The sequence below is a fragment of the Balaenoptera musculus genome, chromosome 16, assembly GCF_009873245.2.
Source record: "Balaenoptera musculus isolate JJ_BM4_2016_0621 chromosome 16, mBalMus1.pri.v3, whole genome shotgun sequence".
NCBI lineage: Eukaryota > Metazoa > Chordata > Mammalia > Artiodactyla > Balaenopteridae > Balaenoptera > Balaenoptera musculus.
The window spans coordinates 47,037,207-47,049,244 of NC_045800.1; the positions used below are offsets into that span (position 1 = coordinate 47,037,207).

The window sequence follows — 12,038 nt, forward strand, 5'->3', positions numbered from 1 at the left end:
TTATTTATTTATTTATGACTGCACTGGGTCTTCCTTGCTGTGCGCGGCCTTTCTCTAGTTGCGGCGAGCGGGGGCTACTCTTCGTTGTGGTGCGCGGGCTTCTCATTGCAGTGGCTTCTCTTGTTGCCGCGCACGGGTTCTAGGGTGCGTGGGCTTCATAGCTGTGGCACGCGGGCTCAGTAGTTGTGGCGCACGGGCTCAGTTGCTCCGCCGCATGTGGGATCTTCCCCAACCAGGGATCGGACCCGTGTCCCCCGCATTGGCAGGCAGATACTTAACCACTGCGCCACCAGGGAAGTCCAGGGTCTGGCTTCTTAAATGGAGTGGAGCTCTGAGAGGCCTCAGCAAGCAAACAGCCGGACTGCACACAGGTGGCCCCTGAGCAAAAACTAACATCGCTCAGGTTCTACTGATAACCTCCTCTTTCGTGACAGGCACACTAGCAATTGCGGGGCCCGCACAGCGACCTTTGTTGGAAACCCAAGGGTGTCCTTTCCCCCAAGGTCCCTGGCCTTGGTCTGCATACCGGACCCTCCCGACCGAGTCGGGGCTGCTTCCTCCGCGAGTCTCCAGGCGCCCTCTGTGTAGTCCGGGGACACCTCGCAAGGCAGACGCCCCAACCCTTCCCCGAGGCCCCTCAGGCACCGCCTGGAGCGGACCTTCCCCGCGGTGCCCGCGGCTGGGCGGGCCGCACAAGGTGACGTGACGCCATTGGCCGGCGCGGGGCGAGGGGCGGGGAGGGGCGGGCCTGACGCTCCAAGCCCCGGAGCAGTAGGCGCTGCGGACGCGTCTCCGGTGACTGCGAGGGCAAGGCAGCAGCAGCGGCTTCTGGACAGCGCGATGAGTGGACGGTGAGTGATGCACGGGCGAGAGAGTTCGGGGCGCCCACGGAGCGCCGACCTCCGCCCACCGCCCGAGCCCAGGACCTTGCCCAGCCGGGGGCTCCGGAGTCTGGGCACTGGTGCCCTTGGCTGCCGCGTGCAAAGTCCCCTCCCTCTGCCAGCCTGGCGTATTGTGGGCCTCGGGCCCAAGGCTGAGAGTGAGCACTGCGCCAGGCACCTCCTCCAAGGAGAGGGCACTTTAGAAGCTAAAACCTGAGCACAGCAGGTGTGTGCGCGGCAGCAGGCTACATCTTTGCCCACCTTGTCTCTCATCTTGGCCAATATCCTAGAAGCATTGATCTTAGAATTGGGGGGAGAGGCTCGAAGTGCCTCTGGCACAATTCTCAGATTTCATGGATGGAAGACCATGAACACCAAGATAATAGCAGAAGCAGGGCCTCACAATTGCTATTTATAGAGGATTTGCCTTGTTCCCAGACCTGTGCTAAGAGCTTTAGCACAATATTTCAGATGAGAAAACTGAGGCTTTAAGAGTTATGGAATTGTCCAGTTTTACCCAGATGAGTCAGTGGTGGAGTCAGGATTTTAACCCAGGGCTTGTTGTGCCAGGTCTCATTCATTTCACCCACTGACTTCAGAGCTCACCCTGCCAGCCACTCTGCTCGCCCCCGTGCTCCTGACTGTGTCCTGCACTTCCCACTCCAGACAGATGCCTTTTTTTTTATTCATCTGGCACAGGCCTGGGGGAGTGAGGGCCTTCTCTCACACCAGGATCAGTGCCAGGCCAGTGCCAGTGTTTTCTTGAAACACTGAAAAGAGAGCTGTGAGTAATCCCACTTCACAGAGGAATTAAATAGAGTCACAACAGGTGAGGGCTGGGATTCTGGAATTTTAGCCCAAGCAGGTTGGACTCCAAAGCCATGTACTTGCACTTGCAGGAAGGATCCTCACTGGCTTCTCTCTAGTTTAACTGCTCACGGCACAATCAAGATTTGTTGCCAGAAGCCATGAGTAAATATTAACTACAACTAAAATGGCGATCTGCCTGCCCGCCCCCCCCCCCCCCCCCCCCGGCCCCGGCTCCCCTGAGTAATTCCTGAGCTGCTGCCAGCAGAGTGGGAGGTGCTGGGGGGGAAGGGGGGGTACTGGGGAGGGAGAGGAGAGGAAGGGGAAGGGAGAGAAGAAGATGAATGCCTTAAACCTAGGTCAAAAAATTGCTGGCTAAGAAGTTGTAATGAGGTGTGTTTCAACACTGTCGGTACGTTTTTATTAGTTTTTGTCGTTATTCCCTCTGTGTGTAGTGCCTGTGGTTCGAGACTTTACAGGGAAAGTGAGATTGAGGCCACAGATTAAAGTGTCAGTGTGAAAGCCGGGAGGTGGGACCATATTTCCACCATGAGACTCCAGCAAGTGGACTGGAGGTCGAGAACAGAGTGAAGTCCAGGGTCCCCCCGGGTGAGGGTCAGCTGGACAATGACCCAAAACAACAGAACATGAACAGAACTCAGGCGTGTGTTATAGCTCAGGTCCTGTAAATGCAAAGGCTCAAAGGGGAGACTCTGATTACCAGAAAGCACTCTGGACTTGACCCTGGTTTTGAGAGTGAACTCAGCCAGTTGTTGTGGCTCACAGACGCTCCTGCTGAGGACTGTCATCCTCTCTGAGTCCCAGGTTCCCATCTCCAGAGCCTCACTGTCTCTCTGGAGACCCTGACTCCCACTGTGACCTCTATTGGGAACTTCTGTTTATCATGGGTGAACCCCATACAGGCCCATCTTACCTGTTTCCTCATTCACCTTCACAGCAGTTAGTGATTCAGCTAATGAGGAACCTGAGGTTCAGAGAGGGAAAGGGACTTGCCTAAGGTCACACAGCTAAAGAATCTCAGAGCAGAGCTTTAAACCCAGATCCTTGCAAAGGCTGGTGGTTATTCTCTCACAGAGTGCACTGAAGAAAATATTTTCAAATTGTTTTAAAGTAAATCAAAATCAAATAGGAAGTGGCTGCACTTCCCGAAGCTTCTGCAGTTTTGTCACTCTTGTTAAAGGGGAACTTGCAGTTTGCTCAGTCTCCTTTTCTGGCTGTCTGACCTCCTTCCCCAGGATGCACTGCTTAGAGAGATTTGGAACCCCCTTCCCTTGCCTTGCCTGACCTTGGGGGGTGGAGTCGAGGGTGTCATACAGCCCCATAGCCAAAGAGCTAGGAAGAGACCTAAAGACACTCTGGTCCAGCTGCCAGGACAATCCTGGCTAAACTGAGGCCTGAGAGATGTCACAACACGTTGAAGTCACGTGCCAAGCTGATACCCCAGCGAAGCTCATACCCAGACTTCTCTCTAGTATGCCCCTTTGCCTCCTCTCCCTTGATGTGACACATTTCAGCAGAAGTTCTTAACCTGGGACCTGCAGATCCAGGAGCACATGAGCAGGGGCTTACTGATCCTCCTGCAATGGTGTGCAAATTCAGTGTGTGTATGTGTGCACACTCATGCACACACGGGCATTTTTCTGGAGACAGTGTGTTAAGCTTTCAAGAGACTCCAGAGGGCTCCATGACCCAGAATATTCTGAGCCAAACCGTGTCTCACAGGAAACCACCTCCAGCAGCTACGTGCAGCACACAGGTCTGGTGCAGTGGGTAGCACGGGCTGGGGGGATGGGAGGACGTGGGGGACGAGGAGGGGCAGCCATTTTGAGCACCCAGTGCAGCCCTGCAGCAGCTGGCACTTGGCACTCGGAGGGCCTGCACCTCTGGCTCCAGGCCATTGGAATATTAACCAGTGGTCATTCTGAGTACCTGTTTGGCCCAAAAAGCATAGCTGAGAGGATTCCTTTTTTCCTAGATCTCTTCTTCCATAGGCAAGAGCTAAGCTCAGTCTGGGGAGGGAGAATCCCGCGGGGCCAGGGAATATGTATGTAAGGGGGAGCCGTAGGATTGGAAATGCTTTCTTGCCCCAGGGTGCCAGGCCTGGAAAGCAAGGGCAGAAGCCAGAGACCTGGCGGCAGGGGTCTGGGTGCAGCACCGCCTCTAGGTGGCGACTGTCAGAAAGCTGTGAGGAGGGCCAACCTGCCTGGGTGCAGAGGGCCGGGCTCTTCAGAGGAAGAGCAATGGTGTCAGGGAGCCTGGTGCTGGGATAGGCTCAGGGGGAGTGTTGGTGGAAGCCCAGGACCTCGGGGGTGGGGAGGATACAGTAAAGGTGAGCTGGGGCCAGGCGGTAGACCGAGGGGAAGGCGGTGAGTGGAGGTGCTGGGTGGCTCTGCAGCTGCCGTTCCTGCTCTCCCTTGACTCCAAATGGACTGTGCACAACGTCCCTCTGGGCTTCCAGCCACCAGGGCTGGGGCAGGGACGGTGTGGCCAAGCCCAGGGGGTGAAGGCAGAGGAGAGAGGAAGGGCAAGGACAGCAGTGTGGAAGGGGATGGAAGCTGCAGCTGCTGTGTCCCTGCCCGCCATCCGCATCCCAACAGCTGGCTTTCTCGGCACAAATACATTGCCAAGGGGTGGCCTGTGTCTGGCCAGACCCCCTCTCAGAGGCAGCTGGTACCAGCAGGCACTACAGCTTCTTCCCTGGCCAACCTCCTGCCATTTGCCGGTTAACAGGTGCTAGCTAGGGAGGGCCCATTTAAAGGTTCATTGTTTTCTGCGCCACCTTCCTGCTGGCCCTGGCTGGCATTTGAAAGTTGCAGCCACGGGCTGCAGAGCAGGAGACTCAGGCTTCACAGGAATGCATGGCAGTGTCACCAGCACCTGCCCTTTCCCTAGGAGCCTCCTACCTCCTTCTGGTCTGAGCAGCCTGGGCTGAGAGGCTCCCAGCTGTGCCCCACATGCTCCGTCCTCTTTCTTTGACTCGCCATGTCACGGTCTTTACATATTTGATTTTAATCCTGCCTAAAGAAGAACTTCAGAGTCATAATTTTATAAGATGTTAGAACAGCGGTTACCAGGCACTCAGATTTCACAGACATCCTCGGAACATTTTAATTTGGATTCCGATACATTTTCCATTTTGCCAAGTTAGAACAACAACGACCATCTATCACTGCCACTATTTTATGGAAGAGAGGGCATCGTAGGACTAAAAAGTAGGCAGCACATCATCTTGAAATAAAAGGCTTTCGAATGCAGTGGATTTAGCTTCATGAAAACGCCACTGCGTTAGCTTTCTTTTTCTGCTTCTGCCGTTAGCCAGTAGGAAGTGGGCTGTAGTGATGGCCTGAGGAGCCGCAGAGCTGCCTTCTCCCATAATAACCAGCTCCATGACCCCAAAAGAGGAAAGATGGGCCGCAGCTTTAAAGGCTTCATTGTCCTTTGTCCCAAACCAAAGGCCAGGGACAATAGCGAGGGCAGGCAGCAGGCCCACTGTCCTCAGCAGCCCCTCCTCACGGCTGGCAGAGCCGCTGCTGAAGTGGAAAGCGAAAACAATCCACTGCCTGTTCACTGGGACAGGTAACCGTGGCTGGCTTGCTGCCCTGGGGCCCCTCCTCCGGGGGACAGGGAGCCCTGGCGCAGCCTGAGTCCTCGGGTTGGGGACAGAGCCTCCTCCAGCCAGGGGAGCAAGTGTGGAGGCCTGAGCTCTGTGCCCTGGGGCCTGGGGGAGGGGAGCGGGCTGGGACAAGGAAGGCCGGACTCCCCAGAGCCACAGGGCTTGGCCTGCCCAGCTGCACCTGTCATTTTGTGCTTTGCAGCCTGCGCCTGGGTGGGGGGCCAGCCCATCCTCTCCCCGACTCCTGCTTCAGCCAAAGCAGCCCCACGTTAATCCGTTTGTGTGTTAAGCTTCTCCTAGAGCTTTATTTAAAGATAAGATTGTCCTTTTTTAAAAGGTAGAAGAACACTCCACTGAAGATTCATTAAGTCCTGCCCAATGCATGAGGACAGTGAGTGTTTAAGGGGCACGCTCCAAATGGAGAGAAATCTCAGTTGGCTTTCTTCCTGGGGTGTGTGTGCCCGCTGTCCCTCAAAGCTCTCTCATTCAGGTTATCCCTAGGATGCCTCTTAGGTACACATGCAGCTCACTTGAGAACCGGACAAGACACTGGGAGTATCAAAATCAAAGAAAACCGCCTCAACCTCCAGTCGGGCAAAGGAGGCACAAATGCAGTGTTGGCATTTGGAGAGGAATTCTGAGAGTGACCCCAGAGCTCAGGTCTGGAACACAAGGAGATGGAGGTGTTGCCGAGTTGGGGTGGGGGGATGGGACACGCGAGAGCCAGAGACCACGAGACTGGCTTCGGGCCACACACATGATGGATGTCAGAGGACACAGCAGTATGTGGTTCTCTCAAAGAAGAGATTGTTTTTCTATAGAGCAGAGTTTCCCCCCCCCGTAAGGCTCAGACCCCACCCGGCAATTTGAAAGAGCCCTTGTTCGTTGCCTCCCCCCAGCCTTGCTCACTTATCTCCTTCCCTCACCTGGGATGGTGTACCCCATTCTCTGTCCCTGCCACATAAGCTGTTCACCCTACGAGCCACCTTCTCCTTTTGCTTTGCTCTCTGCAATTCAGGACCCTTCTGCACTTTCCTCCTGATTCCCTCTGAGCTGTCTCCCCCAGCTGATGTCACCCAACTCCAGCTGGAGACACTCGACTCGTTGGTTGTGTCCTTTAAATAAGCAGGCTCTTGAGGGTAAAGCATTCCAGAAGGCCATTGCGGGGAGCATCTCCTGTGTTACTCAGCACAGTATTATCCAGAGCCCTAGGCAAAGCCGCGGATGGGGCGCCCCGCCACGCACCTCACCTTCAACCAGAGCAGCCCCTTTAATCTGATTTGCGTAACTGTTGCATTTGAACAAAGAGTTCTACAGTTGAGAAAATTTCTAACTCATTGGAGATCAATATTCTCATTGTACAGATGGGAAAATCAAGGCCCAGAGAGGAAAAAGCATGCAACTGAAGCTACACGGGTCTTTAGCAGCTCCCAGCCCAAAGCACTTTAAGAAGCATCTTCTATTAATAACTAATCACTGCTTGATATAGAGAATTCCACTTGTAAGTGTCCCTACTAAATAGAGCAAAATGGGCATATTCCCCACATGCTTAGGGAGAAAGTGTTATAAATGGAGTCATGTCATGCGCCAGCAGTTATACACACACACACACACACATATACATACATATATATATTCATTTTAACATTATTATTTACTGAATTAGTCAGAATAGCCTAGGTTATGCTGCAGTAACAAATCCCTGAAACACAGCAGAGGTTTATTTCTCTTTCCCAGTCCATATTCGTTGTGGATTGGCAGAGGCGTCCGGTCCGCAGAAGCACTTTGGGTCCAAGACTGACCATCAAGAAGCTGTACTTACTGGGACATGTGGCTTTCTGGGTCACCACGACAGGGAACAGGAGAGCCGCAGGGTCATGCACTGGCTCAGATGCACTGGCCTGGGAGTGACAACAACACTTCCGTTTGCAGAGCTAGTCACGTGGCCCCATAGCTGCGGGGGGCTGGGGAACGGGAGCTACCACGTAGTCATTCCAGGGGCAGTAATTGTCTCTACCCCAGTCACCCAACTTTAAACAGTAAAATGTAGCCCATAAAAATCCAGATTTCTGGCTTCTCGTGAAACACCAGAAGATCTGCCCCTCTGGAAGAGGAACGTGTCCCCAGGTCCCCTGACCAGTGTCCCTCAGCTGAGTCACTTCCCTGGCCCCTGGAGACTTTTGCATGATTTGTTCCAGCTGTGTATGCACAACTCTGGAAAGTTGACCTTGGGGGACCCCATGAGGCTTTCTGTATTCTTCCAATGATTTAACAGCCATTTGCGGACGTCCTGCAGCGTCCCAGGCTTGCACTCCGTGCTGGAAACAAGTGGTGAGGCAGAAAAGCAACATCCCAGGCACACCACCCTCCTCCTCTCCTGGGAGAGTCAAATCAAGAGGCCGGCCCTGCAGGGGAGAGCCGGGAGCAGGAGGTAGGCCAGAGAGAAGCTGCTGCTGCTGGAGAAGGGTCTGCTCCGGCGCGGGCTTCCTGGCGAGCTACGGTTAGGCTACAGGACGAGGACGGCGATGGGTTCTGAGCAGAGAATGGCTGTAAAAGCCCAAACGGGAGCAAAAGCATAGAACCCATTAGGGGAACCGTGAGCAGCTCAGGAAGGCTGGAGCTCAGAGCAGGCAGTGGCGAGGAGTGGAAGAGAAGCTGGCTACAGAGCAAGGCGAGAGAAAAAAACCATCTCTTGTTATTTCTGGGTAAATCCAGCCCTTGCCATTATGCGCTTGCTTAAAGCAAGACAGTTGTGTCATGGACCCACAGAAACAGTGTTGACTGAGAAACCCAGCCTTGCCCGGAGCTGAAGCCAGCTTCTGCATCAGAAGCATTTGAGGAAGGATCCAGAGAGCGAGCCTGGCAGATCACTTTTTCCACAGGGTATCTGAGGTGCTGAGGAACCGAAACCCTATTTTGAAATAGGCCAAGAAGAAGGCAGCTGGAGGTCCCCAGCTCCAGGCCCCTACAGTGCCAATGCCCTGTGCCCTACAGAGGTAGGGTTGGCTGCTGGCCACAGCTGGGGGCCTGCCCTCCCTGCAGGCCACAGTTTGCCTCACTGTAGACTCAGGCAGAGGGGAGGAATTTAGGGGATGATTCTGATGTCACCGGGAAGCCCACCTCTCTCAAACCATTCAGCTTCTCTGCCCCAGCCGTGTGTCCCCTGCCTCCAGAATCAAATGCTCATTCAGGGCTCACGTGGCCACAAGAAGGCTGGCACATCTTGTTTGTGGGTGGATCAAGCCAGCAGGGAAGAGTGTGTGCTGGGCTAGTCAGAGTCAGCGCCCCTCTGCAGCGACGGGCTCTGCTCTGAGGTCACCGATACCACACCAGTTGGACCTGACCTTGACCACCTCCCGCCCCCCCCCCCCCCAGTAGCCCTGGCACACACACAGCTCAGGAGGACGTGATTGAGCCAGGTTTGTGTGAACAGATGTTGGAGTTTTTTGTGAAGGAGCCAAGCAAGCTCCATGGTGTGAAAGACACACTGTGTGCCCTGTCGGTGCCACCTCCCAGGGTAACTAAACCCCTCGGATTCCTAGCTGCAACTTGGGAGAAGGGGGTTGGAGGCAGGGTCAAGGTTAGAGTATGCATGTGTGTGTGAAGCTGTGGCTCAGTGCCCGACACGTAGGGGGCCTTGATAAGAGAGTGCTCGGCCAGAATAATGCAGAGACAGAGAGAAGTAAGAATCGGTACGGAGGGTGCCAACAGGATAGAGAAAGCCCGAGTGGATTTACCCTCCGTGAAAGAAACCCAGGAGGGCTTGGGAAGCTCCACAAACTTTTCCAGGTTGTGAATGAGAAGAGATAGAGACAGTTTCATGGGTGAGTCCACGAGCAATCCTATAGGATAGAGGTTACTCCATTGTACAGATGAGAAAATGAAGGGTCCGGGGGTTTAAGTTACTGTCCGATATCAGTATAGAGAAGGGGCTAAGAGACCAGCATCTGGAGTCTAGATGCTTGTGTTCGGTGACTTTGCCATTTACTCACTGGGAATCTTGGGCCAAGTACTTAACTTCTGTCCCTGTTTTCTCATCCGTGAAATGGGGATAGGATGATACTTACCTCATAATGGTGTTGTAAGGAATAAATAAGATAATTCATAGAATATGCTCAACAGTCTCCAGCATGTAGTGAACATGGTACCGATTAGCCCATCACTAGGAGAGCTGGTCCAGGTGTGCTGACTCCAAAGGCAGTGATGGGGGGACCGCCTCAGGCTCCGTGGAAATGGAGGTGAAAGGCCAGGGGTGACTTAGAGGTTTGAGGGAGCAATCAAGGTAGAAACCATCATTCAGGGTGTCCATCAAGAAAAAAAAGGGTATAATCTGAAATATTGAGGAGATTGATCTGACTCCTAGGGATCATGAAGAGGTTTCGGGAAGGGGGCTGATAGGGCAGTTCTGACCTTGCCCTGCCAGGGCTGACACTTGTGGGTGTGGGGTCCCATGAAGTCCTCTAGGTCTGGCCCTGTACCTGGGGGCGGGGGTAGGGTGGGAGTGAAGTAGGGGTCGGGGCGTGGGGACGCGAGAGGGTGGGGAGGTGGGAGGTGAGGCAGAAGCTCCAGCCTCTGCACCAAGGCTCCGGCGCCACACTGGCCATCACTCCTCCCAGCTTAGGTGTCTGTGGGCCCTCCTTTGTCTACCAGCAGGTAACTTCCGAGTCTGCAGACAACAGCAAAAGATGAAGGAAGATTGTCCGCCCAGTTCTCACGTGCCCATCAGCGACAGCAAGTCCATTCTGAAGTAAGCCATTGTGAGCAAAGAGGGGTCTCCATGCCTGCCTTCCCCCCGTGGCCACTCCCCTGCCATGGCAGCCTGTGGGTGGAGGAATTCTGGGCGCTTTTTGTAGACACGATGATGTGCCTGCCCCAGGGACAGTGATGAGAGCACTTCTCTTTGAAACCTTTCTCTTTGGAGATCAAGGATCAAGGCATGAGTTTGACCCCCGCCTCCTTGGGCAGACAAAAGCAGGAAAGTGTGACAGTGCCTGCTGTGAATCTGCAGAGATGGCATTTAATTTATATAAAAACTACAGCAATACTAACATCTTATTGCATTAAACAGTTCAGGAAAAAAAAAAACCCTCAAAACTAGTTTTGAGTTTTTATTGAAAAAGTATATTTTTCTCAGCTTATTTTTATTTATTTTATTTTGTTTATGATGAGACTTCTGGTCTCATCATAAAAAAACTGTTTGGGATACTTTTCCAAGTTCATTGCTGAACTAAAGAAAAGTGTATTTTTTCATTTTATCTTGCTTTTCAAGTCCTGAGTCCAAGTATTTTCTAAATTTGTGCAGCTCCTATCTGCCATCCTGAAGACAAACCAAGCCTCCTTGAAATGGACTAGCTTTTGCTGAGGACCTGCCCCCTGGGGTCCTCCTACTAAAGACCCTGAGAAAACAGACAGTACTCCCATACCATTATTTTCCTTATTTAGATCTGATAATAAGAACAATGTAACAATATTAAATATCATTTTGAAAAAAGTCATAATAACAACCATACATGATTAATTAAATATGTTATACATGTATGTATCCTAACAATTTTATATTCAGCATTTGCACACTTATAAGCACAGTGAACATGCAGTATTGAATCCTGCATTGTTAATGCCATTAAGTTGTAAATGGGTTCCCTTGTCAGTTGCCATCACCCCACATCACACAGGGCTGCACAACAGAGCACCAGAGCATGTTTTTCTCATCCAGGCCCTGGGTTGCTCGAGTGTGGGTGAAAGCATTACCTGAGAGGTTCAAGAGCATCTCTGTCCAGTAGGGGAGCCACCAGCTGCATGTGGCTGCTGAGCACGGGACCTGTGGCTGGAGAGATGCAGTGAATATAAAAGATGCTCCAGCTAGCGAACATTTCTTACAAAATAAAATAATGAGCCAGAATCTCATTAATAATTTTTACATAGATTTCACGTTGACATGATAATATTTTAGATACACTGGATTCAATAAAATGTGTTATTAAAACTAATTTCCCCTGTTTTATTTTCCTTGGTAATATAGCTATTAGAAGATCTAAAATGATGTGTGTAGCTTGCATTGCACGTCTGTTGGACTGCACTGCCCTGCAGAGCCCAGCTTGGGTACAGGGAGCTGTCCTCATTTTTTCTCTGCCACACCTCAGCCAAGGCACAAGCTGTGGCTTTCCCTTTATTCTGGGGAGACAGCATTTGGACAGAGTAGCCATCCTAGGGCCTTCAGGATCTTACTCTCAGGGCTGTCACCTTCATCCCTTGATCACACGTCCAGCAAGTCAGGATGGGGAAGAGGCATCCTGGTGGTACCTTCATAGCAGCCACCCCAGACCCTTGTAGGAAGTAATACGGGGAGAAAAAGCAAGCCTTTAAAATGCCCATTATCCAAGCCCAAGTGACTTATTCTGAGAAGGTGACTCAGAAGTGAGGCACAGGGAGATTGTCAGGAACTCTTATCTATAATAGTGACATTGTGCAAACACCCTAGAAGTACAACAATGTGACCTGGGCCCCTCTGTGAGCTTTGCTTCCTGCACAGCCCCACCCTGGGCTTTCCAGGAGCACTGATCTGCGAAACTCCCTAGAAGACTAAAGGGTGTGTGTCTGATGGCAAAGTCTAGTCTCTCAATGGATTATATGTTGTTGGCAAAACGTGTACGTTATGCCCATTTTACAAATGAGGAAACTGAGCCCAGCGAAGCCAAATGCTTTATCCAAGGCCC

General features: G+C 52.4%; 1 protein-coding gene across 2 annotated transcripts in view; it reads left to right on the forward strand.

Annotated features, from left to right (window-relative positions):
• The first annotated feature begins 739 nt into the window (after positions 1 to 739).
• Positions 740 to 12,038, forward strand: part of RASSF4 (Ras association domain family member 4) — a 33,803-nt gene continuing 22,504 nt past the window's right edge. Inside the window, exons 1-2 of one of the 2 annotated variants that reach the window (XM_036828205.1) lie at positions 740 to 851; positions 9,976 to 10,069. In XM_036828205.1, the coding sequence (XP_036684100.1) occupies positions 10,008 to 10,069 (62 nt within the window). In that variant the 5' untranslated portion in view covers positions 740 to 851; positions 9,976 to 10,007. Of the gene's footprint in view, positions 852 to 9,972; positions 10,070 to 12,038 lie in introns of both variants that reach the window. The other variant, XM_036828204.1, reaches the window with a different exon arrangement.